Below are 27,281 nucleotides of genomic sequence, written 5' to 3' on the forward strand. Positions count from 1 at the left end.
TGGGAGACCAACTGCAGAAGCTGGGGTATAAATGGGGTGTAAGTGGAGATCAGGAGAAAGCACCTTCCTTTCACTTCCTTCAAGTTTCATCTCCTTACTGAGGCTCTGCTCGGGATGCAGCAGGGTCTCTATGTCTCGCTTCTTCGGGGAAGGAGCAGAGGCCGTGAATGCTGTGGTAGTCAGGATGTGGTAGGTCATGCTGCAGTAACGAACACCCCTAAGACCTCAGTGGCTTAGCAGCACAAAACTGTTTTTCTTGCTCACGCCCCATGTTCCAGAAGGGTCTGGGGGGGAAGCGGACTGCTGCAGGCTGCATCTCAATGTGTGGTCACACCGGTCACACACTGGCTCTTAACCTAGCCTCTCAAAAGTACCACATTCCACATCTGCTCACGTTGTGCCAGCCAAAGTCACACGGCCAGACCCAGCTTCTGGGGGAAGTACAAAGTGACTGGCTGACCAAAAGGAGAGGAAAACTGAAGTATTTTGCAATGGGCTCAAATAATTACTATAACCGTTACCACAAAGAGCAAACGGTTATGAAGCAACTGTTCTCCCTTGTGCAAAAAACAACATGAGATTGTTTAGAAGTGATAGAAAGGCTCCCAAGACCCACATGACATCAAAATCCGTCTCCAGGTAACCAGTACAGTGGTCACTGTGGAGTGGGTTCCCTAAATTCACTCATCTCAAGAAAGATGAATGAATTCATTCATTAGTGGATGGGTGAGCAAATGATAGGACCCCAGCAAATTTTAACAAAACCTAGGTCTCGGAACTGATATTATAAGATTAAGTAAGATAAATTACACATAAATTGGGATGGAAAGCAGAATAACGCCCCCCACCCCAAGACGGCCATTCCCTAATACCCAGAGCCTATGACTGTGTCACCTCCCATGGAAAAAGGAATTTGCAGATGTGCCCAAGAATCTTAAGATGGAAAAATTACCCTGGATTATCCGGGTGGAGTCAATGGGATCAGAAGAATCCCTGTAAGAGGCAGGCAGGGGTGTAAGAGTCAGGTGTGGGGGCGGGGGGGGGGGTCCAGTCACTAGCAGCTGGAGGCCTCTGGAAGCTGGGAAGGGCCAGGGAAGGGGTTCTCCCCCCCCCCGAGGGAGAACTGTCCCTCTGGACACAGCCCTGCCCGCACCTTGGTTCTGGCCCAGGGAGATTCATGTGGGAGTTCACCCTCCAAAACTGTAAGAGAATAAACTTGTGTTTTAGTCTACTAAGCTTATGGTAATGTGTCATAGCATAATAGGAAATGAATACAGTCATGAACAAAGTGTCTTGAACATATTAGGCATAAATGGAAATATCTTATTTTGAGATGAGAAAAATGAAGCTAAGTCAAGGTCTCAGTCACAGATGGAGAAGGTGGCAGACCTGTAATCCAGAGGAGCTCTTCCTTCTCAAAATCTGCCTGGGTCCATGCCCCCTCCCCACCCCCTCTGCGCCCAGTTCCGCCTTCTCTCCCCGCAAACGCCGAGAAGACCAAATCTCAGGTGAATGGCCGCCTTCTCTGCTAGTCTCAGTGCAGTCAAAGTGCGTCTTCCACTTATCGAAGATGATTCCAACTGCGGGGTCACTCAGACTCGTGGTGACAAACACACTTCGGACTTTAAGGGGGTGAACCCCGAAGTCAGCCATGCATCTTGACTCCTCCCCTTTCTGATCTTTGGCAAGGTTCCGTGCTTGAGTCTTAAGGCTTCCATTACAGCTGAACATCTAGGCAAAAGAAGAAAATTTCTCAGTCCCACTTGTACTCAGAGGCTAGTATGTTTAAAGAGCAAGAAATCGGGCTTGACTCTTAGGCATTCCATTGACCAGGTAGGATGCTTTAGGAAACGCACTTAAACTCTTGGATCCTAACTTCCTTACATGTAAAATGGGGATAAAACACCTCCTCAAATTCTATGTGAAGATCAAATAGAATAATGTATGTGAAGTGCTTCATACCTCGAGGGCAATTCTCAATGAACCTTAGCCGCCAGCACCATCAGAAGATCACTGCAGTTTATAATATTATTCATAGATGTGATATGTTTAAAGTATTACTCTACATTATAGGCATTATATAAATCCATATCTATATTATAAATATAGATTACACATATGCTGTAGTTACGCATAAATACAGATATTAAACACAGTTGAGATAAATGCATATGACAATATAAGTATTATCCTATTTTTATAGAACCTTTATAATGATCTCTGTGATCATAGTCAGCATTTTCAGCACGTAAATGACACACTGGGGCCACAGAACTAAGCCTTGCAGGCAGGCGTGCTCACCTTCGGGGGTCTTGCCCCATTCCTAGGCCTTCTACGTGGGACCTCCGTCCGCAGCCCTTCCCAGGGGTGCCTGGCGGGTTCTGCTCCGTATCAGGTGCCTGTTCACAGCCTGAGGACCATTCCACACTGTTGACCTTTGGGACCCTCACTCTCTGCCCATCGCCTTGGCTTCTGTCGTGCACGTATCCGGGTTTCCTTCTCCCTCCGGGACTCTGGGGACACCGTCACAGGGCCCTTTCTTGTCTCCCCCCACTTGCCCTGCATCTGCCCCCCCCCACCTGGCTGTAATTTCTCCCCGCTCTGCAGCCTCTACACTCACTCTGACCTCTGTGACCTGGAAGCCCCACATCTTCCCTGGGCACCCTACTCTTCTGCTGATGTCTCCCCACACAGAGGCCCAAGTTATCGAGCTAGAGGCCTCTTCTGCTTAACGCCTGCGGTGGCCGCCACCAGCTCTGGGACAAAACCGAGTGCCAGGCAAAACCAGAAATACCTGAACCCTGGCAGGCGAAGGACAGGCAGGGGGAGGGGGAGGGGTACTCCGTGTAGCCCAAGAGCCAGATGGGGCCTTCGGCAAATGGTGGCTTGACTGGAGACAGGACCCAGACAGAGACCACAGGAGTGACAGGACATAAACCCACAAGATGGGCTGGTGCGTTTACCCACGAAGGTCAGGCTGAGGTCGTGGGAAGGATGCTGAGGACAGTGGTGGGGGTGGAAGATCTGGAAGAAGGGGTGTCATGACCTGACTGGTTGATGTCTCAGAAAATGAAGAGGACCCCGATACATAAGGTCACTCATTAAGTACTTACTGGGTTAAATCCAATAAAGAACTAGTTTACCAAAAACTAAAGCGGTTGGGGAATCTCACGTAAGCAGCACTGTTTCCACGCTGGGAGGGTGGGACGCTCGCTGGGTTGCCTGAGAGGATAACCAGTCTTCCTCTTCCTTCAGGATGGTACTTTCTTGGTCCGAGACTGTTCCGTGAAGTCCCGGACAGAACCCTACGTTTTGGTGGTCTTTTACGGGAACAGAGTCTACAATGTGAAAATCCGCTTCCTGGAGAGGAGTCAGCAGTTTGTTCTGGGGACAGGACGCAGAGGCAGCGAAGTGGGTATAATTTCACACCTTTCCTTTTTCCACGCTAAAGCAAAATGAGAGGAGAACGTGGGGATGCAGGGTGGGGACAAAGGCTGCCGCCCTACAGGTGCAGGATGCAGTTAATCTTTCCAGCCCCTTCCACCAGCGTCCCTGCACAAGGCTTACCCACGCAGACAGTGCTGACCGTTCCGCATACCCTCTATCCTGCTCTGCCTGTGAAAGAAAACTCATTCTGCCAGACGTCTAATTTCTGCCTCCCAGGGTCCTGCACTGCAGCCCCCGTTAATGCCACATGCCCCCTGCCCCAGCACTAACTCCCAGGCATCTCTGACAACATCTGTTAGCAGTAGGAATCGGCAGGTTTGTGTCCCCACACTGAAGGTGAGCTTAATCACAGGGCCCAGGGGTGCCCGTCCCCAGCCCCGATCGGCTGTTGGGTGGCCAGGTGAAAGCGGATCCATAACTCAGCGAGAAAGGGGAAAGGAGGCTGACTGTCCCTGAGTATGTTTATGACAGGCCTGCTCCGCCTGCATTATCTCATGTCGTCTCTCAACAGCTCTGTGACATAACAACTGCTTCTGTGTCAGATGGAGGGAAACTGAGGCTCAGAGAACTAAGCCAGTGGCTGGAAACACACAGGTAGTAAGCGAGAGGACAAGGAGAGGCTGCACGTTCACCTCTTCGTGTCGGGGAGAGGAAGCGAGAACGGGGCGCGGGGGGAGATGGGGGCTCGATTTCTCGGCCACCACTGACGAAGTGTGTGAGCTCAGGCCACTCGCCCGACTTCTCTGGGCTTCAGTTTCCTCTCGTGTAAATGACCTTTTTAAGTCTAGATTTCTAGAGTTCAGTGGTTCCCGAGTGGTATCGCCAGACCTCAGTTTTATTAGTTGGTGTGTATTACGGACTGAGTTGTGCCTGCCTCCCTAATTCACGTGCTGAGGCCCCGGGACTGCAGAATGTGACAGTATTCGGAAATAGTGATTTTCAAAGAGGTGATTAAGGTCAAGTGAGGTCAGTAAGGCAGGTCCTAATCCAATCTGACTAGCGTCCTTATAAGAAGAGATTAGGACACGGACACACTCAGGGGGACGACCACGTGAGGGTGCCGAGGGGAGAGGCCCCCGAAGAGACCAGCCTGCCGACCGCCGGACCTGGGAGTCCAGCCTCCAGGACTGTGAGGAAACAGGTGCCTGCTGTTGAAGCCACCATCGTCCCCAACCTGCGGCGCAGTGTTACAAGGCCGAGCAAACTAATACGGTGACGAGCCAGCACTTGCACAGACATCCACTGTTCCTCAGTAGGTATCAAAGGAAGGAGCGCGGCCAGGCTGTCAAAATGCTCCGGGTGGGCACATGTGGGAAGCTCCTCTCAGCGGAGCCCGGAGAGTCCAGCATGCACCGCATCGGACCCAGAGCCCTTGTCTGGGAGTCACGCGTGGACTAGAGAGACTGGCCAGCACCAGCCAGGCTGCGTGGGGCCTGTTCACCAGCCTTCGCTACAGCCCGGACCAGCCCTGGCGTCGGCGAGAGCACAGAGAACAAGCAGATGAATACACGACCCCGCCAGTCACAGCCAGGCCCGGGAAGTGGTGCGTCCAAACGGAAGTAGCCGGTGCTCCCCACCCTCTGTGCGGAGGGTTAGCAAGTGAGTGGAACACACTCGGAACACTGCCCGGAACGTGGTGAGCCCACGATGAATGTGAGTTATTCCGTGTTCACAACCAAGACTGACTCGTTGTAATAGCCAGGCTGTTGTTGCCTCAGCTAGACTTCCAGGGCTAGCGGACTGGCCAGCTCAATATTCCTTTATCCTTCTAGTATCTTCTTTCAGCTCATAACATTTCTCATTTAAATACAGTTAATGATGTTCACATGGTTGAGGTTGAGGATTCCTTTTCCTTAGAGAAGATAGAACACAGAAATCACGCACCGTAACATGGACCGCGGAGCCCTCTGAGGGGTGCTATTTAAGTTGTTTTCTCGTGCGGTCCTTGAAAACCTCTGGGAAGGACCCACCTCTGGGTATTGAACCCCTTGTACCAGTGAGGAGACTGGGACCTGAAGAGCTTACAGTGTTTCCCCACCGAAGCCACACCGCTAACAAGAGAGCGGCAACAGACACACCGGGGCGTCCCCGAGAACATCAGAGAGTGACATGGCACCTGATGGCCTCGGCGGGTACGCAGGCCGGCTTCCAGCTGAGGCCCCTGGACTTGGCCAGCCAGGGCCCCTGAAGGAGTCCATGCCTGTGTGAAGAAGACCCTTTTTATGTGATTACGGATTTTCTTCTTCTTGCCTCTTCCAAGCAAGAGTTTCCTCTCCACGACTTCACCGGACACTTCTATACCTTTATATGCACAGGCATTGTTCTGTGCAGTTAACAGTTAGGAACTCATTGATGGATATTGTTCTCACAGCAGCCCTGTGAGGTAGGTGCTGCCAATATCTCCATTCAACAGACAGTGAAACTGAGGCACAGGAATGTTAAGTACCTGGCCCACGGTCACAGCTAGTGCCTGGCAAAGCTGGGGTCCCATGTAGTCTGCAAAAGATCGACGTCCTCCTGCAATCTAAGACATCACAACCACACACAAACAATCCCCAGCCTGCTTGGAAACAGCCCAGAACGTTGGTTGAAGAAGAGTTCACACTTACGTGGAGCCTACTGTGCACCAGGCACTGGTTCTTTCTACCTGCCCCGGCCCAGGACTGGGACAGCTGTAGACCGCTCTCACTCCCCTCTCCACGGACACAGCGTGAGCCCTTCCCCTGCCGAGGAAGGCTCGCCCACCCTTAGAACGAGGGAGAAGTCTTGGATACAGCCAGGCTCTGCTACACGCCAGCCAGCTACCAGCTACCAGCTACTTCATCGGTGCTTCAGGGAACGTTAATGAGGCACAGGGTTTTCAAAAATCATTTTGATTGCGTGTGGCTTTTTGGAGCTCTTACACACTTTAGAATTTAACCACACATACAGTGCGGCAACTGTCTCGAGAGATTTATTTCAAGTCTAAGAAGAGATGATGTCAAAAGAGTACCAAACACATAGGAGCTGGTATGTAGTAACCACCAGATTCCATCTTAAATGAGCCGCGAAGGCCCTTTCGTTAGCTCTGTGCACCGGGGCACAGGCCCAGCGCATCGACGCCGCTCACAGCACGGGAGGCCAGCACCCAGTATACACCTGCACAGAATAAGTCAGTGAGGTCGTTTCCTGCTTATCAGGTATTTGGGTCATTCTGTTAGCCATGTGGCCAGAAAGTCACGTCTGACTTCAGAGTTAGGGAGTAGCTAGTGTATTCCTTTCCTGGGGCGCTGGGACAAAGGCCCCACAAACTTGGTGGCTTAAAACAACAGAATTGTATTCTCTCCCAGTTCTGAAGGCCAGAATTCCAAAGTCAAGGTGTGCGCTGGGCCACACCCCTTCTGGAGGCTCCCAGGAGGGACCCTCCCTGCCTCCTTGGGTGCTGTCAGCAACACGCCGCTCCCTTGGCTCGTGGCCACCTCCCTTACTCTCTGGGTCCCAGGTCACACTGCCTCCCCCCCTCCCCTGCGTGAGTCTCCCCGAATTTCTGTCTTATAAGGATACACATGATTACCCTCAGGGGTAACTCAGGATATGCTCTTCTCCCAAGATCCTCAACTTACTCCCAACTTTTGTGATGTGAATTTGCAGTCACTCCTTGATAGATAAGGTAATATTCAGATTCCAGGTATTAGGACATATTTTGGCCTATTTTGGGGGGACCACCCTTCAGTCCACTGCACCCACTTGCTCAGTCACCGGCCAAGTAGTAATTTTCTGCCTGCGCTATGTGAGAGTCAGCGCTCTGTTCTGGAGACACGGGGCAGAGTCAGGCGGAGTCCCTGCCACCCAGGGGACACTGGTGAGTCTGTGAGTCTCTACACGTGCACTCGAGCAGGGGCAAGCGTGGGGATGCTGAGCAACTGGTAGGACACCAGCCCTGCTGGCAGGACGGACACCGGCCACCCCAACCTTCGGGGCTTCACTGCTACAGCCCTCAGTGCTGCACCCGAGTTCAGAAGTCACGGGTCAGCGTTTCTGGGATAGCTCGTAGGAGAGAGCAGTTTCAGTCCTCAGACCTTACATTGCCGATTGATCAGTGGCTGAAAATCAGGACAGCTGTCTACTTGATGGATTAAACACAGAAGCCCAGACGACACAGACCATTAGCCCGTGGGTTTATTTCTCACCTGCCCTGTCTGCTTCTCGCCTCCCTCCCTCTTTGCTTCTGTCTCTCTGTCCCTCTTTCCTGCTTTCACTTGCTCGTGTCGGCACAGACTGATTGACCCGCCTGGCAGTGAAATATCACCCGTGGCTGATATGCGGGGCAAACCCAAAAGGTTTAAACAAATTTTAAGATCCAACAGTAAGATGACTTTTGCTGTTCTCCTAAAAAAAAGTCATTTAATATAAAAACAAGAGCTTAATTATAATCTTTCAAAAGTCTCTTCAGGGTAATACATCAGTTGCAGGCTTATCGTTGGGTGTCACTAAGAAGGAACAACAGTGTCATTCATAGCCCCTGCCTTGCCCGCTCCCTATTACTTGTTGAAATGACAATTTCATATCAAATGTCATCCATGTAACTATTAAACAATTCATATTGAATTCACTATTTCGGGACAATCCTGAAAAAAACAGGAATGCGAATGCAGAGCAAGCACCCCCCACACTGAAGATTCATACCAGGAAAGGGGACCGCTGTGGTGCCAGGTGAGGGACTCATCACTCCACATCTCTGTCCCAAAGTCCCCCTCCCCCCACCCAGTGACACCCTCCTCACACCCTTCTTAGTGGCAGGAGGGAGGACAGAGCCCCAGCAGTTATAGGTCTCTACATTGCAAGCAGTGCTCCCCCGGGGAAAAGCAAGTCCCCTCCCAACAGCCCCACGCAGCCCCAAGGGCAGGGCCCTGCGTGGCCTGGTGAGGGTCTGAGCCCACAGCAGACTGTTTTCACAGCACATCACCCCAAATGCAAGGACCTCTTCGTATAGGAGCTTATTTTGTCCCCACCAGGTGTGATCTCCATGAGGACAGTGACCTTGACAATCTCATTTTCTATTGGCTGTCCCTGAGGTCTGCACACATTTCTGGTGTATGGGGAGGGGAGGAGACACAGAACTAAAGCAGAATCAGATTGTCCCCGCTGGGACATACCTTCCTCCAGGCAGTGGCCTCTCGCCCCGGTCTGCCGGAATGCCAGGGCCACAGCTACAGGCAACGCTGTACCAGGAAAAAACTGACAGGCATCCAGAAAAACCAGGTTCCATTCCTGGTCCTGGCCCTGCACGGCGTGACCTCTGGGCCAGTCAATCCACTGCTCTAAACTGCAGCTTCTTTGGCTCTTCAAGGAAGGTCATTGCTCACCTCACAGTGCTGCTGAGGAAGATCGATGTCTCCGTCAAGTTTAGAAGCCGGTGGGGCACGCTCTTCCTGATCATCTCCCAATGTTCCGAGAGCTCGTCCAAACCCAGCAAATCAGATGCTCTCTCTGCCCACGTGCTCGCGACCCCTGCCCTGCTTCTTCCCTGCCTTTACTTTCTCCAAACCCTCCTTGTCTGCTGCCCTGGGATCACCCAGAACGCACAGCCCATTTCAACTCTGTGTGTTCCACAAAGCACTTCCTGATTCCCCTGAACTTGAAATAACCTTACTTCCCATCAAATCACCTCAGGACTCTATCTGTACATCTCTAGAAACACCACGTGAAATGCTCTTTTTTTTTTTTCCACACAAAGCCCAGGGAAGGAAGGGAAATTGGCTGAGAACAGTGGGCAGCCCCAGGGTCATCAGAGGGTTTCTGACCACACCAGAAGCCGTTAGATAAGGGGGTACAGGAGAGAGAGTTCGCCGCAGGCCTTTCCCACCAATTTCCTAAGTGAAGGTCGATCCTTGGCCCACTACATGTTGGTCACAGGGAGTGGAGATGTAAAGGACACCGCAAATTCCGAAGAGTCCCTGGGGCTGACGGCTGTGAAGCCAGCTCATCTCTCAGGAACTCACCTGGATGCTCTGGACAGGAACCTGTGAAAACAGAGAAGCCTGACCAGGTGATCTGATTCTCGTAGATCAGAATCAGGAGATGCCTTAGTTCACCTTTGTCTCCCCAAGTGCCTTTATTCTCCGCATTATAGCATTCTTCTCACTCACCCTCCAGAGAACGGGTGGCCACACCCAGTGTTTTAAACGACTTTCCAACACACTCTTCCAACAACCCACCTCTCCCCCCGCAAAAAGTGTTCATGAGTCCATCTCTTTTCCGAGGGAAACTCCACATCTGTACTTGAACCTGCAGACACACAGGCAGGGAAGCTTCCACTCACTTTCTTGTCTGTGTCTCAGCAGTTTGACTCGGTGGAAGACATCATTGAACACTACAGGTATTTTCCTATTGTGCTCATCGATGGGAAAGACAAGACTGGCGCCCACAGGGAGCAGTGCTACCTGACTCGTCCCCTCCCGCTCAGCAGACTGGCCTCACCTTGCTAACCTGTCTAGCCTGCGGTCCCCACAGCCAAGGCCTCTGTTACCTGTCACTTCCTTCCAAAGATTATTCTCTGTGCCTTTAAGGAATGACATTTTTGACATTGTAGAAAAGAAGGGATACGTAAAAGAGGCAACAGTCAAACCCAACTTTTAAAAACCTGTCTTGTGGAGAAGCGACTATGAAGATGGCCGCTACGGTCCTGTTACAAAGGATTGTGGCCACAGAGACTACAAAACTCTTGCTTAAGTTTGCAGCTGGCACATGGCAGGTCTGGGTGAGACTCCCAAGTCTGTGCTCATTATGGGTCCTCACACGGCCTTTCTTCATTTCGGAAATGCTTGGACTTGTGAGTTTACAATGTTTTCATGGCTCCTTATGCTGGAGGTGCTGGGGAACACCAGCTCTATGCCATTATTGGTCCTGGAAATTCAGTTCTAGGGGAGAAGTGTATTAGGAGAGAGAGAGCACCCATGATTATCCCTTGAAAGACAGGAATCAGAAATGCATTTACAAGGCTGTGAAGTGGCTGGTCTCCAGAATAGGCTGTTTAGAGTCACTTAAAGACAAGTGGAAGGAGCAGATTCATAGCAAGGGCGTGAGCTTACGTCTGAACAGAAGTATCATTATTTTTAAAAACTCCAACTGTGGACTTCCATTCAAAGGAAGCGCCATCCCAAGTTAGTGCTATGTTGCAGGAACATGGTTCACGTCCCCGCTCAGGGCTAAGAGGGTGTCCTTTTATTCTCGTTGCACAGTTCAGGTGAGGAAATGGAGGCTCCGGGGGTTACTGACCTTCCTTAGTGTAAGAGGGGAGCCCCGATTTTCATCCATTTTTGCCTGGCTCCCTCCCAGCACATCTTCCCAGGTTGGCTTCCTGCCCAATGAAAGAGAAACGACTCGAGAACAGAGATGGACCCACCTTTAAATATATAAATAAATAAACTCCTGTAGCAAACTTTAAAAAAAGAGAAGAGTTTTGGTTGAAATTATTAGTACACAATGACTTCAAATGTGACCAAAGCCTACATGTGAAAATTATTAGAGTATTTATGTACTTGTAGCTACAACGCAGAAGTAAAACCAAAATACATGAAAAGGCAAGAGATATCAGGGAAAATAATACACACAGTGCCCAGGCTCGCCTCTTGTCCGAAACTGCCACCAGTGATCACCAAGCAGAGTTCTGAGTGTACCAGCCACCGGCACAGGCGCATGGGCCCCTCCTTTCACAAGGTCAGCGTGACATCATGCCTCAAGGTCAGCTCAGCAGCACTGTGAGTGAAGCTAGGACTGCTGACACCCCCGAGCCCGCCCTGGAGTGTGCCTGCACAGGGTAACGAGGGACCCCCAAGACCAGAGGGTTTAAACTGAAGCGTGGCTACTAAGGAACAGACCGACCCGAGCTAAAGGCGGTGTGGCAGCTGGTCATGCTCAGCGGGGCTTTAGCAAACCCAGGCCCGTGTGGGAAACACACTTGGCAGAGAGACCACAAGTTCATGTGCGGGCGCAATCTACTGCTCATTCTAAAAAGCTCTGGGGAGATTTTACCCAGAACTCTGAGTCACTTACTCTCTAGGCCCATGCCACTCCAGACCATGCTCTCAAGAAATTTCTGCTTCTCCTCGAGCTCGTTCTCATTAAAACAGGTGGACATCAGGGAGTGGCTAGCAGTTTTATCAGGCTTCTGTTTTTGAAATGTTTTAGCAGCTCCTACTCATAAATGCATGATAAGAGGCTATGAGGAAAAAGTAGACATTGACCATCTTAAAATAAAATGCCCACAATACCTACACATATGCAAATCTCCAAAAGTAGAAGGAAACTCAAGATTCTGACAGGGGTGGCTTGGATGACTGAGATTTGAGGGGCCAGGTTAGGCGGGTCCTCTGGAACTCAGATGTCGAGACAGGGGTTGGGAGAAGTGCACACGTTTATGGAAAGCAATGCGTGGAATGCTGAAGGGGAGAAGGAACAGAGAGGTGAGGAGGACGAGCATCCGACTGAGCTGCAGCACGGGGAGGGCCTTAGCCAGCCCATCAGTAAGATCCAGAGCAAAGACTGCCCGTGGAGGAGAGTCCTATGTGGGGCAGAATGGGCAGGTGTGAGGACACCTCACAGGCTAACTCATTGCCAGGGCTGTCCCGGAAAACTAGACCTTCGAATGTTGAGGGACGTCCAGAAGGCACTGTGGCTGGAGGCTGTCAGAGAACTTGGTGATCGGCAAGTTCTTCTTTCGAGGAACACCCAAGTGGCCCATCTCCAAGTCTGCCAAAGGGGCATCGGGTTCCCCGCACAGACTGTAGCGACATTGTGCTTGGAATAGATCACTAAAGGGTGGAGATGTGTCCGTTTTCATCGTACTGCCTCATCACAGCAGTTCCGTAAAGAGGGCTGGGTGGGTGCTCTGAACCCATCTTATGGTTGAGGGAATGAACGGGCCTCCCCAGCCACACTGTGCCAGTGACATAGTCACAGCTGGAACCGAGGTTTTCCTACACGAAGCTCCACCCAGGGTCCAGCCTCTCATGGGACCTGTCATTCCAAGCCCGGTGACCTGCACGTGGCATGCCCACAATTCCAGAGTTTCCACTCAACTCTTCAACTCAACTCTTCAACTATTATTTCACTTCCAGTTGAGAAGTGTCTCTTCACACCTCACCTGGGGGGAGCGGAGGAATTTTGGCTTTACCTGATTATAGCACCTACGCATTCACAAATACTTCTTTTTGATCGAATCATTGCTATTTGGCTCAATTTATACCTTCCTCATCTTTAATAATACCTTGTTATAAGCGCTTGTTTGTACGAAATGTATTTGTTGCTAGGCAATCTTGCATATATTGGAATTATAGCAGTGAATGAAGTAGGAGAAACAGCAAACAAGTGTCCAGTGAGTAAGATCGTCCGAGCTGGCTTCCCATTACGTTGCTGTGTCTCCGTTTTAACACTCCCCTGAGTGCTGGTAGTGAGGCCTATACATTCTTGCTGAAGCCTATTTAAAAAGTTCTCAAATTTACTTAATGGAAAACTCCTCTTTGGGGGTATACATGTGTATATATGTGGGGGGAGGGGTGGGTAACAACAGCACACCTGAAATCAATGAACTATTCCATTCAATAACTATAGAAAAATCCAATGTTACCCCACTGTTACCCCAATAATAGCTCTGCTTTTTGTGTGTTCACATACACACACGTTTTACACAATGGTCTGCATTATGTATGAGTAGCATTATATTTGGGAATCTGTTTTTTTCATCTTGAGTAACATTTGTTCTATCTAAGCACATTTACTATTTTTTAAACATCCATGATTTACAGCTGTACTAACTTAAATGAAACAAATATGTAATTAAATGTCCTAACATCTCTGTAATTGAGTATTAGAAAAAAGAATTCAAAATATAGTTTAATTTTGTTTTTTCCACGCCCTATTGTTCCTGAAGCCCTTTTGAAATCACATGGAGGATACATTTATGACATTTTGTAGAATAACTTTTGACCTATGAGCATTAATAAATGCTAGATTTGGGGATATAAAGATGAAAAAGACTTAACCCCTGTGGCTGCAGGCAACGAGCTTGGCATTACAGCACATGCAACTAAAAGCAGGCAATGCCAAATAAGACAGAGGTCTGGCCATTCTCGCCCTGGTACCACCGCTGTCCTGGCAGGCAGAGACCGTGTGTGGAGGAGGGTGCAGTCCCGGAAGGCTGCCTGGGGGCGGGGGCGGGAGGGGTATATTCAAGCAGAGAGCTGACGAATGCCCCGAGAACAGAGTACAAGCTTTAGAACTACAAACGCTTTGTCAGACTATTTTGAGTGCTCCCATTTTAAAGGGCACTAGTCTAGGCCATTCCAGTCCCTGGTCACGCCGTGGCCACATATTAAGCAGACACGTGAACCCAGGGGAAACGGCCTCCGTGGGGAAAGGGCAGGTGACTGACTGCCTGCTTCTGGGGAAACCGGCTTGCTGTACAGGAGGAAAAAACCCACACTTATGTCGTGCTTCAAATCATACCCAAAAATAAACTCCACGGATCAAACAGCTAAACGGGAAAAGCAAACGTGAAATTGAGTTCTTACGTTTTCTTCTAATAATTTTTATGGCTTTGGGGTAGGCAAAGACTTCTCAAAACTGAAACATGAATCATAAAGGGAAAGATTGATAGATTCATTACACCGAATTTAAAATGTTTGCAGAAGTCCAAGTCGCAAGGCACGGAAGCCATCTAATAGAAGTGTGAGCAAAGGATACAAACAAGCAGTTCAAATATATATATATACATGTAATATTATATATATTCAAAACCTCTTAGTCCTGTTAAGATGTTCAGATGCGCAGCTTGCTGTCACAAGCAGGGAGCAGTGGGTGCAGGAACACAAGTGCCACCACCACACAGATGCTGTCATGGCATCTTCAAGAAGCTGTCTTCAAGGACAGATAGCAAGGAGCAGGGCAGGAGAGGGAAGTACCTGTCTACCCTGATCCCCAGCCCTACCGAGCTCGACAGGGGACCCGCAGAGAGACAGACTTCAGCCAGAAAAATTCAAAAGAGGCCGGGAGAGTGAGCAGCCCCCATGGGAATGGCAGGTGGGCTTCCGATCCGTCTGTGAGGAGAAAGCAAAACAGGCGGGTGGCCTCCGCCGTTCCCCAGTGCTTCCTGAGAGGCTTGCTGGGGCGCAGAGGCCCCAGCACACCCGGCTCCGGGCGTCCCTGATGGCTGCCTCGGCCAGAGAAGCGCTAATTAAAATGAGACCTGCACAGCACGTTGCACCCATCCGCTTGGTCAAAATTAAGGATTCAGAGCATATCTTCAACTGGTGAGGATGTGTGGAGGCCTGACAACTCGCTTTCCCATTGTAATGTAAATACCTGACTTTCAGCTTGTTTCTGCTGAGGCATCCATTCCAAAGACATGCCTTGCTAACTACAAAACTAGACAGAGATCCGGCCACCTCACTTGTGAGGTTCCCCCTTCAGAAAGCCCCAGTGACCTCGGAGACTGACACCTCCATGACTCTGCCTCTCCCCTCTCCTGCTTCAACTGCCCATCCTAGGTTTTAAATTCATCAATAAGGAGTGACCCCAAAAAGCCTAGCCTCCCCACGCTCAACCCCAAAAAAGGCAAAACCCCAGGTCTCCCCACCCCCACCTCTGTCTGAGACATCTGTGTGCTGCCCACCAGGGTTTCTAACAAACCTCGTTTTCCCAGAGTTCCCGGTGCTGGGTACCAGGTGTGTCTAACAGGAAAAACACAACACCGCAATGAGAGCTGGGGATTTTAATACATCTCTCTCAGAAATAACAAGGTGAGCAAGCAAAAATGAATGAAACTATAGAAAATTTGAACACCACCAATAAGCACGAATAGTTATTTGCAGACCAGGTCACACAGTAAACACAGAACACATGTTTTTCCTAGTCCAGATAGAACACTCACCAAGAAGGACCACCTTTTGGCCTAAAACGAGTCTTGGTAAATTTTAAAGTGTTAGAAAATATGTAGATTATACTCTTTAAGCAAAATAAATAACAATATGATGTCTAGAAAAATGTCTCCAAATATTTGGAAATTAAGCAACACATTTTTTTAAGTTTTATTTTCTCACTCTCCTTTGATCTGTGGAACGTTTTTTCTTCACTTTTTCCTTTATTGTATTTTATCGATTATACCTTTGCACTTGTCCCATTTCACCCCCTTCATTCCCCTCCACCCCGCACACCCCTTCTCCCCAACATTCCCCCCTTTAGTTCATGTCCATGTATCATAAGTTCTTTAGCTTCTACATTTCCCACACTACTCTTGCCCTCCCCCCGTTCATTTTCTCCCCACCATCTATGCTACTTATTCTCTGTACCTTCTCCCCCTCTGTCTTCCTCCCACTCCCATTGCTAAACCCTCCACGTGATCTCCATTTCTGTGGCTCTGCTCCTGTTTTAGGTATCTGCTTAGTTTGCTTTTGTTTTAGGTGTGGTTGTTAATAACTGAGTTTGCTGTCCTTTCACTGTTCATATTTTTATCTTCTTTTTCTTAGATAAGCCCCTTTAACATTTCATAAAATAAGGGCTTGGTGATGATGAACTCCTATAACTTGACCTTATCTGAGAAGCACTTTATCTGCCCTTCCATTCTAAATGAAAGCTTTGCTGGATAGAGCAATCTTAGATGTAGGTCCTTGCCTCTCATGACTTGGAATACTTCTTTCTAGCCCCTTCTTGCCTGTAAGGTCTCTTTTGAGAAATCCGCTGACAGTCTGATGGGAAGTCCTTTGTAGGTGACTGTCCCCTTATCTCTTGCTGCTTCTAGGATTCTCTCCTTCATTTTAATCTTGGCTAATGTAATCAGTATGTGCCTTGGTGTGTTCCTTCTTGGGTCCAACTTCTTTGGGACTCTCTGAGCTTCCTGGATTTCCTGGAAGTCTATTTCCTTTGCCGGATTGGGGAAATTCTCCTTTATTATTTGTTCAAATAAGTTTTCTATTGGTGGCTGTTCCTTTCCCCCTTCTGGTACCCCTATAATTCGGATGTTGTAGCGTTTAAAGATGTCCTGGAGGTTCCTAATCCTCTCCCCTTTTTTTTGAATTCTTGTTTCTTCATTCTTTTCTGTTTGCTTGTTTCTTTCTTCCTTCTGGTCCACATCATTGATTTGAGTCCCAGTTTCCTTCCCATCACTATTGGTTCCCTGTGCATTTTCCTTTATTTCATTTAGAGTAGCCTTCATTTTTTCATCTAATTTGTGACCAAAATCAACCAATTCTGTGAGCATCCCGATCACCAGTGTTTTGAACTGTGCATCTGATTGGTTTGCTATCTCTTGGTCTCTTGGTTGCTTAAAAATATTGGCTCTGAGGCTTTGATTTGTTCTTTCGTTCGAGCCATAATTTTTTGGTCTGGTCGCACCTGTTACGTAGTGAGGGGCGGAGCCTTAGGTGTTCACCAGAGCAGGGCAACCCCGTGTCGCTGGATTATGACAATGTATGTGGGGGCGGGGTCAGAAAGGGAAACAATGGCGCTTGCTCCTCTCTCGGATTTTGGTCTCCTCTGCCACTTCCCACAAGCAAATTGGGCTCTTCTGGTGCTGGTTCCCAGGTGGGTGAGCTTGTGTACATTCTAGGACCCTGTAGGTCTCTCCAATGAACTCTCCTGTGCGGCTGCGAGTCTCTCCGGCACCTCAACCCCCGCAAGCTTTTTCAGTCGGTGCTTTCAGGCTTTATTTCCCGTTGCTGGGGCTCTGAGTTGCGCGGTCTGTCTCACTGCCTCTTTCCGCCTGGTTTCTCTGCACTGGGATGTGTGTCCACGGTCAGGGAGTCGCCTTGAGCGCCTCACTGGGTTTGCTGGTTTCCTCCCGCACCCGGGGTCTGCTAGCCCCCTGCCTCCTGCGCATCTGGGTCTGCCAGCCACTGCCTCCTCCTGCCGGGACCCCTCTCCACCAGCCTCCGACTCCACCCCTCTTACCGGTCTGGATGAATGGTTCGTTGTCGGACTTCCGTACAGTTCAATTTTCTATCTGTTCTGGTTGTATTTTTGTTTCTAAATCTTCATTGTCCTTAAATCTGGTTATGTGAGGGGGCTCAGTATTTCCATCTTGGAAATGGGGTATTTCCATCTATGAAGGGTGCTCCATCTTGGCTGGAAGAAGCAACACATTTTTAAATGACTAATAATCAAAGGAAAAAAGAACAAGAAGAGTCTAAAAGTATTTCAAAATGAGTAATGAAACACTGCAATTTGAGGGATACAGCTATCCTTTAAATATGATTTAATATAAGCATTTATAGATTAAAAGCTTTAAAGAAAAGATACTTCCATAATCAAGTACTAAGTTTCCATGTGAAGATACAAAGAAAGCATAAAGTACAAAGTAAGCAGAAAGGAGAAACCATTAAGGGTAAGAGCGGAAATCAAGGAAATAAACAAAAAGCAACCCAACAAAGCCAAAACTTGGTTCTTTGAATTGTTATGGGAGAAACTCCCAGAAACTCAGTTCTTCTCACCGATGCAGTAAATAAAGACCAGCCAGTCCAGTGGCGTGCAAGCAGGGTTTAGTGGTGATCCATTCTCATGGAAGAGAACTGGCCTAGTTAAAATGGGGGGGGGGGGGGGCTGAAAGGCATGGGGTCAGGGTGAAGCAGTGAAGGTAAGAACAGCCGAAGTCCAGGGTAGTGAACACAGGGGTGGTAAGGGCCTAGGTGGCAGTGGCCTGAGGCCCAGTGGCCTGGCCTTACTGTCAGAGAGCCAAGCCCTGAGTTCTCTGTCCTGAGGACTTACATAGTTGGTGGGAGGAGGAGTGAGGGAGTTCCATATTGATCGACAGGTAAAGGTGGTCCTAGCTTTCCAGAACAGGGGCGTGAATACCCAAAGGTATTACTGGGCTTCTTCCTTTAGGTACGATGGGCCCTTTTCAGCCTTTCAGGACTTGAGATGAAGCAGTTTCAAAGGCTTTCTTTCCCAGATCGTGGAAGAGATACAAAGAATTTCAAGGACCGCTGAGTCAGTGGGCAGGACGTGCAGCTCGCCTCCTCCCCACCTTTGTTTCCCCTCTGGCCGCTCATTCCACTGTAACATTCCCCCCTCAAGCAATAGGAACCCAAATCTTTGCGGACTTTGGGCTCAGGATGGCTGGGTTAGTGGGTGAGACATGCCTGCCTCCTCCTCCTTGTGTTGGTTTGTTATCTATCCTAAAGAATGATTAAAATTAATAAACAGCTAACTAAAGTAGTCAAAAACATAAGCAAAGAAAAAATACTAAGAAGAAAGGAAGGGAAAACACAACAGATCCTACAGACATTGAAAGGCTATTATCATAACCACCCTTATTCTGGTTAGGTTGAAAACTATAATTCCAAACATATAATACTAACATCAGAAGAAAACAGAAAATCCGAACAGCACCTGATTTTTAAAGCAAATTAGAAACTTTCCCACACACACACAAAAGCTCTAGATCATGATGGATCTTATCAAAAATATTAAAGTTATAATACCATCCTCGGCTGGTGTGGCTCAGTGAATTAAGTGCCAGCCTGCAAACCAAAAGGTCACTGATTCAATTCCTGGTCAGGGCACATGCTTGAGTTGCAGGCCAAGTTCCCAGTTAAAGGCGTGTGAGAGACAACCAATCAATATATCTCTCACACATTGATGTTTGATGTTTCTCTCCCTCTCTTTCTCTCCCCATTCCTCTCTCTAAAAAAATAAAATCTTTAAAAAATAAAGTTATAGTACCAAAATTATAAATTTTTTAAGTAAATCAAGAAAGAGGGAACACTTCCGAACTCTTCATAGGGCAAATAAGCACATCACCCTGACAGACAATACAAAGGAAGAAAATTCTAGACTATGTGCCATAAGCATAGCTCAAAAAATCCTTAGCAAAATATTAGCAAATCAGTGGGGAGAAGATGCCTGACCTAAGTCACTCTGGAAGTGAGTGGAGACTGTGAGACCACAGAGAAGAGGAACTTTCTGTATATAGTCACCTGATACTCCAGTCGGTAAAGTTTTTTCTGACACGGGTACATGTAAACATCGCACCCTGGGACTGAATAAATAAGACAACGAATGGTGCACAGGGAAGCCAGGCTTCTCTCTGTGTGAGCGGGAGGTTCCTGACAAGTGAAAAGGCCAGGCCACAATGAGCCCTAACACTGCGTAGGGTTAGAGACATGTTTTGCTTAATATAGAGATACATGGTCAAACACAGAAATCACTGCATGTATACGCGTGTGTACACATTAGTATACGCACATCCAGTTCCAGGCTCTGTTCACTTAGGGGGCCTAGAGGCAATGATACTCTGGTAGAAAAAAACAATAGTGGGAGGAGGTGAGGAGGCAATGTTGCCTTGCGGCTTTAAAACATAAAGCCACTGAAACATACTGGAAATTCACAAACAGGAAAGCGAAGGTGTGATAAAGGTGGTCCTACAAGTCAGTGGGCAGAAGGTGGTTTCTTTAAGCTTTGCTGGAAACACAACTGCCTGTCGTGTGAGAAGGGAAAAATATATCTACATTAAAAAAATCCCATGGCTATTAAATATTTAAAGATAAAAATATATAACAATAACTACTTAGAAGAAAATCTACGGAAATATTTGCATGGTGGCATTATGTGTATTGGGGAAACTTCTTCAGCAACACAGAAAACCAAACCAAAAAGCAGGCAAAAGCCAAAACACTTGACTATGTAAAGGTTTTAAATACAACAAAGACTAAACAAAATCAGAAAACAAAGAATAGGACTCAAAAAAACCTTTCAAGCACATACATCAGAGAAATGATTCCTACATATACTACATCAGTAACTCCCACAAGTTAGTAATATAAGAACAAATAGTCCAACAGAAAAATTCCCAAAGAGAGACTTCTGGCCAAGATGGAGGCGTAGGTAGACACACTGTGCCTCCTTGCACAACTAAAATAAGGACAACGAAAATTTAGAAACAAAAAAACAACCGAACTGACAGAAAATGGAACTGTACGGAAGTCTAACAGCCAAGGAGTACAAACAGACACATTTATCCACACTGGTAGGAGGGGCGAGGCTGGTCAGAGTCTGGGGGCCAGCCAAGAGAGGTCACAGCAAAAAAAAAAAAAAAAAAGCGATGGCTGGTGGACCCCAGGCTTGGGGTGGCAGCTGGCAGACCCAGAAAGGAGGCAGATTTTGGAGGGGCGCTGCAGGCAAGGCAGCTGGTGGATTGGACAGTCTCACATTTGCGGGCAGATAAACCAGGCAAAACTGGGGAGTGAGACAGACCGCACAACCCAGGGTTCCAGCATGGGGAAATAAAGCCTCAAAACACTGATTGAAAACACCTGTGGGGGTTGAGGTGCCAGGAGAGACTCCCAGCTTCACAGGAGAGTTTGTTGGAGAGACCCACAGGGTCTTAGAACTACACAAACCCACCTACTCGGGAACCAACACCAAAAGGCCCAATATGCTTGTGGGAAGTGGCAGAGGGGACTGAAATCTGAGAGAGTGTGGAGCGCCATTGTTTCCTCTCTGAACCCACCCCCACATACAGTGTCATGACCCAGCGACATGGGGTTGCCCTGCCCTGGTGAACACCTAAGGCTCCGCCCCTCACTACGTAACAGGCACGACCAGACCAAAAAATTATGGCTCAAACGAAAGAACAAATCAAAGCCCCAGAGACAATATTTTTAAGCAACCAAGAGATAGCAAACCTATCAGATGCACAGTTCAAAGCACTGGTGATCAGGATGCTCATAGAACTGGTTGAATTTGGTCTCAAATTAGATGAAAAAATAAAGGTTATGCTAAGGGAAATAAAAGAAAATGCACAGGGAATCAATAGTGATGGGAAGGAAACTGGGACTCAAATCAGTGGAGTGGACCAGAAGAAAGAAACATCCAACCAGAAAAGAGTGAAGAAACAAGAATTCAAAAAAATGAGAGGATTAGGAACCTCCAGGACATCTTTAAATGTTCCAACATCTGAATCATAGGGGTACCAGAAGGGGAAGAAGAAGAGCAACAAGTAGAAAAGTTATTTGAACAAATAATGAAGGAGAACTTCCCCAATCTGGCAAAGGAAATAGACTTACAGGAAGTCCTGGAAGCCCAGAGTCCCCAAAGAAGGTGGACCCAAGGAGGAACACACCAAGGCACATCCTAATTACATTAGCCAAGATTAAAATGAAGGAGAGAATCCGAGAAGCAGCAAGAGATAAGGGGACAGTCACGTACAAAGGAGTGCCCATCAGACTGTCAGCTGATTTCTCAGAAGAGACCTTGTAGACAAGATGGGGCTGGAAAGAAGTATACCAAGTCATGAAAGGTAAGGGCCTACACCCAAGATTACTCCATCCAGCAAAGCTTTCATTTAGAATGGAAGGGCAGATAAAGTGCTTCTCAGATAAGATCAAATTAAAGGAGTTCATTATCACCAAGCCCTTATCTTATGAAATATTAAAGGGACTTATCTAAGAAAAAGAAGATCAAAACCATGTATAGTAAAATGACAGCAAATTCACAAGTAATAACAACCACACCTGAAAAAACAACTAAGCAAACAACTGTAACAGGAACTGAACCACAGAAATGGCGATCACATGGAGGGTTAGCAACAGGGCAGTGGGAGGAGGGGGGGAGAAGGTACAGAGAATAAGTAGCATAGATGGTAGGTAGAAAGTAGACAGGGGAAGGGCAAGAATAGGAGAGAGATGTAGAAGCTAAAGAACTTATGACACATGGACAAGAACTAAAGCGGGGAAATGTGAGCGGGAGAGGGTATGCAGGGTAGAAGGGAATAAAGTTGGGAAAATGGGACAACTGTAATAGCATCAATAAAATATTTTTTAAAATAATAATAAGAGAAAAATACCCAAAGGATAAAGATAGCCATTTTATCGTAGGAGAGACCCTGATGCTCATCGACACATGCAATGGAGCTCAAGTTCACGACTGTCAGGGAAATGTCAACTAAAGTAAAAGAGACTTTTTTTCACCCAGCTGGTAGCAAAAAGTTCAAAAGAATGCTGCACCCAGTGCTGGCTGAGGGCTGAGGGGAGGGCAAGCCAGGTCTGTACAAGTTATTAGTGACAATGGCACTGGAATCACTGTGAGTCTGAAAACTGATCTGGCAAACTGTGAAAATGAAAAATGTGTCCTTGTCATCGATTCTAGTTCTGGAAGTTTGTCCCATAGAATTTTTACTGAAAATATATATATATATCATATAAGGGGGTGTCTCTTGAAGCCTGGTCTGCCAAGTAACACAACAAAACAATTACAATTCAGCAATAAAAAGATGGTGAATTAAGCGTATCCCTGCTGTGAAATGGTGTGCAACTCTCTAAAAGAATTCTCTGGCACTGCATCAGTTCTCCTGTGGAATTGCTCATCATAGGCTGTAAGGGATCAACCACCTTGCAGAGAAATAAATGCACACAGAATTGGTCTATGTTTATAAAAACAACCATACCCCGCAACATACATCTTACTATTTTTTTATATTATAGTTATAGAAGAATATGCTAAGTGTTTCAAGTTTGTTCTGGTGGGACAGGGACCCATTGGAGAAAGGAGAGAGAGAGGGTCTGGAGACAGGGGAGGGGCAGTGACTGAGCAGAGATGTGTAAACCACTCAGCGTCAGGGAAGAGGAGGAGGAGACCAGAACATTCTGTTACTACACCAGCAAATGGGTAACACCAAACATGTGTGCAAACTTGATGAGAGAGCAGCATGGGAAAATGGAAACACCTTAACTGGCTGTACAAAAGAAAAACTATATATTGTTTCTGGGTTCCAAGCTGCACAATGCATCCCTCCAGGATGATGTCATTTACAAAACGCAGTTCACTAAGTCAGCTGCTCTGCGCAGTTTCTGTGTTTGCGAGCAACATTCGTCACGTCTTGAGTCCCTTCCCAAATATATACACAACTCAAGTGCCCCATTTTACCTTCTCTTTTAAAAAAATGGACCTTTTCTCTAGGGAAAGAGGGGAGATCGTGTGCACAGGGGAGGGGCAGAGGTGGCCCCAGGGGGGTCTGCCGCATTTATGCTGCATTCTGGAGGAGGAAACCTGAGTAACACAGTCAAGCATCAGGATTCCCTAAAGCTGGGTGAAGAGTGTGTTTATGTTTGCGAACTACTCTGACAATATTTTTAAATGCCCCATAATCCAAAGCAAGAGGCAGAACACCCCAAGAAGAGAGAAATCCACATTCTGGGTCTGAGGAGTCTCACACCATGAACAATGGCACCTAGAAAACTGACCCAGAGTCCTCAGTCCTGCCATGCACCTGAGTCCTCGCCTTAGAGAATAAAGTGGTCCTCAAAAAAACTCCCTAAAATTCTGACCCCCGGAGAGACTAGAGAATACATAAAATACCATAGAAAAACTTTATACATCTCTTGGAATATGAAATCAAGGAAATCTGCCAGAAAATAAGGAGAACAGAGAAAACAGTAGAAAATGAGAGAAGAGATTGAGAGGCAAAGATCAGTCAAGACGTTTCATTATTGGAATGATAATTTAATGATGATGAGGATGATGATAAAAACAGGTACTGTAATAAAAATATGAATAAAAAAATCCAGAATTGAAGGACAATAGTTTCATTACCGAAACTATTAACTGCACAGACCGATAGATACATAGATACATAGATATATAGATACATAGTAAAGAGATCGATAGATCCACCACCAAGAAGGATAAAGAGGAAAATCTAAGGGATCCAGAGAGATGGGGCGGGGGGGGGGGGGGGGGGGGGCACTTTACAGTAAAAGAAAGAGAAGCAGTACCACATCAGCATTCTCACCCACACCAAAACCAAGAAAACGGTAGAGCTTCACCTCCAAAGGTTTGAGAAAATGCTGTTTCAACCTTGAATGACCCCATCCACATAAGGGATGAAAAAGACATTGTAGACATTCAAGGCTTCCAAAAACTTACCTCTAACACTCTTCTTAGTAAGTTATTTGAGATAATCTCTGGCAAAAAAAATAAAATAAAAAAGGCACACAAACAAGCAAGCAAACAGCAAATCTAAGGGATTCCAGCATCCAGGGGTTTTAACACAGACAAGAGAAGAAAAGTGCAGCCAGTCCAGTGGGGGCAGGTAAGACACCAGCACAGGTGAGAACTGGAGGTCCAAGCATGTCAGGGAGGAGATTTGCGAGCTGGGAGGAGGGAAGGGAATTTTTAGAACATCCCATTGAACAGAGAGGCTGCTGAAGTTTAAAGATACAGTCATTTCTTGGTATCTGTGGGGATTGTTTCTAGGACCCCCGCAGACACCCAGATTTGTAGATGCTGAAGTCCCTTATAAACAATGGTACAGCCCTGGCTGCTGTGGCTCAGTGGATTGAGCGCCAGCCTGCAAACCAGAGGGTCACTGGTTCAATTCCCAGTCAGGGCACATGCCTGGGTTGTGGACCAAGTACCCAGTAAGGGGCAACCACACATTGATGTCTCTCTCCCTCTCTTTCTCCCTTTCTTCCCCTCTCTCTAAAAATCAACTTAAAAACATTTTTTAAAGCAATGGTGCAGTATTTACATATATAACCTTTGCATATCCTCCTGCACACTTTAAAACTCTAGGTTACTTATTATATCTAATACAGTGTAAATGCCATATAAATAGCTGTTATATTGTTTAGGGAATAATAACAATAAAGTGTTTAATATACTATCTACAAATCTAGATCATACACACCTGCCACTCAGGTCATTAGGAAATCTGTGAGGCTCAAAGATGCTGCAAAAATTAGAAATCTTAACTCCCATTTTCCTGCATTGCAACATCATCATTCTTTTTGCCTTCTCAGTTTGCCTATCACTCGTTATGGGTATTCATTAAATAATACAGGATTACAAAGAAATGGTTCAAAACTTCATACCGATCGCGTCCTGCGGGAGAGCGTTGCTCAGCTGAGGGAATGACGTGCGCCTCACTCTTCATGTGCTCCTCTGAGCCCCACGAGCCATACTATGCACTGAGAGCTTTGTTTATTTTAAAGGAGCGAGAAGACACACCGTCCTTCATGCTGAGAGTCCAATAAAAATGGTAAAAGCCTTCCATTTGTATAATAGGAAATGCAATGGTCCTGGCTTTATATCTGGGGGTTTCTGCAGGGGGCAGGGTAGGAAGAGAAAGAATACTTCCATTTCTTCTGCAGACTTCTTAGATTTTGCTTCTGCTGAATTACACAAGTTCATAAATCATTCAACAAACTGTTAATTTTTCATATCACGTTGGCTCATGCTTTGCCCCTTCCCACTCTTCACTTTCCCAAACACCACCGGACCGGTTCCTGTGAGGTTTTGCAATGACAGGAAATCCAAAATAGCTTATTTCTCTCTTAAGTAAATTAAGTCAGGGGATAAGCGGTGGAAGTCAGTTATTACTAGAGGCTCTAATTATTAGGGACTCAGGCATTTTCCACCTTGTTGCTCTACCATCCTCAGCGAGTTATAGTCACTTCATGGTTTATGTGGCTGCTCAAGCTCCAGACATCTCCTCTCTATCCCCTTATTCAAGCCAAGAATGAAGAATCCCTTCATTCTTCCTCAAGAATGAGGAAAGTGTCAAAATTTGCATGTCCCTTCCATTAAGGACACTTCTGGATGTTATGTATACTCTCTCTCGTTCTACTTACTTCCTCTTGACTAGCCCTTAGTAATATAATCACCCCTAGCTACAAGCAGGACTTGAAAGTAGTCTTTTTTCTGAGCAGCAAGAAATTGGAGAAGGGTTATTTCTAAGAGGGGAAAAAAAGGAGAAACAGGTTTGGGGAAGCAATCCCAAAAACTCTGCTAGCACTGCCATCTACAAACTGGCGATAAGTGCTGGTGGGTCCTCTATCGAGCATAGAGGACAGGAGAGGTCTAGTGCCCAGGGTAGGCAGAGAGAGAGTGCCTGAGTGGCAAAGAGCAGAGGCTGAGGAGGAGGCAGGGCGGGGCAGAAGGGATTGCGTTGACGGACTAGGTCTTCCCCCTCCCCTATCCCTTTTCAACCTGCACGCGGCTATTTCTGGAGGCAAGGACACTGCCTGAGCCAGGAGAGACCACCAGGAGCATCTGTACACTCTACCCATGTTCCGCTACTTGCTCTGCGGATCCCGCAGTCCTGTCCAATTGCTGTGAAAGTTTCTAAACGCTCATTTCCCCTTCTGTACCCCTTCCCTCCCTGGGGAACTGGTCCCCGCCACACTCTGCCTAGCCCTGGTCTAGGCAAGGGACGCTGACGGCTCGGACCAGCTTGGACCTGGAAGCCAGCAGGCCCGTTCCGTGCCTGGCACTGTGGATCCTCCAGGGTGACCATTGCACTTAATTAAATGCAAGCGTTGCAAGAGTTGCAAAGCGTTGCAAGAGTTGCAAACGTTGCAAATCGATTGGTTTAAACCGATTTAAACCTCCCCTTGCGCAATCAACTCTTGCGCAAGGGGAGGTTTAAATCGGGTGCCCAGAACGGAGTCCTTGGTAATCTCACCAGTGCCGATGTCCAGCCCCCACAGCTCCTGCTCCCGTCCGCAGCACAAACGAAACCAAAGCAAAGCAGCCCATCGAGATTCTCACAGAAGCAAGGGCGGCGGGCCACGGGTTAGGGGAGCCCAAGCTGCAGCCGGAAAACCCAGATGAGCGCAGGGCAGGCAGCCAGCAGTGCCGGCTGACGCACAGTAGAGTTCTACGAGGGAGCGCAGGACGGGCAGCTGCGCAGCGACACCGCGCGCCACAGAGGGTACTGCAGTGCTACGCTGGCGGGTGGGGCCAGCGTCTTGGTGACCTCCGAGAGGTTCTACTAGCTGCGCATGCTCAGTGCGCTCCTCAAAGCTCCCGGCCAGCGCCCGTAGGTGGTGGAGCAAAGAGGGAGCCATCTGGAGAACCAGGGAAGG

The 27,281-nt window shown here is 47.6% G+C and overlaps 1 protein-coding gene and 1 long non-coding RNA gene across 5 annotated transcripts in view; one reads left to right on the forward strand and one right to left on the reverse strand.

The window, feature by feature from the left end:
* CLNK (cytokine dependent hematopoietic cell linker) overlaps positions 1 to 10,019 on the forward strand; it is a 124,092-nt gene extending 114,073 nt beyond the window's left edge. For 2 of the 4 annotated variants that reach the window (XM_053672461.1, XM_053672463.1), the window contains 2 exons: positions 3,256 to 3,411; positions 9,768 to 10,019. In XM_053672461.1, coding sequence (XP_053528436.1) covers positions 3,256 to 3,411; positions 9,768 to 9,914 — 303 coding nt within the window. In that variant the 3' untranslated portion in view covers positions 9,915 to 10,019. Of the gene's footprint in view, positions 1 to 3,255; positions 3,416 to 9,767 lie in introns of all 4 variants that reach the window. The other 2 variants (XM_053672462.1, XM_053672464.1) reach the window with 2 other exon arrangements.
* LOC119035559 (uncharacterized) lies at positions 1,310 to 27,055 on the reverse strand. The gene is made up of 6 exons (XR_008392852.1): positions 26,879 to 27,055; positions 24,340 to 25,515; positions 17,371 to 17,544; positions 3,173 to 3,445; positions 2,302 to 2,513; positions 1,310 to 1,731 (listed from the first exon to the last, which is right to left on the reverse strand). It is a non-coding gene; the product is annotated as an uncharacterized LOC119035559 (long non-coding RNA).
* Between the last annotated feature and the right edge of the window lie 226 nt (positions 27,056 to 27,281).

Source organism: Artibeus jamaicensis, unplaced genomic scaffold (assembly GCF_021234435.1).
Source record: "Artibeus jamaicensis isolate MK-2021 breed Jamaican fruit bat unplaced genomic scaffold, CSHL_Jam_final contig_76, whole genome shotgun sequence".
NCBI lineage: Eukaryota > Metazoa > Chordata > Mammalia > Chiroptera > Phyllostomidae > Artibeus > Artibeus jamaicensis.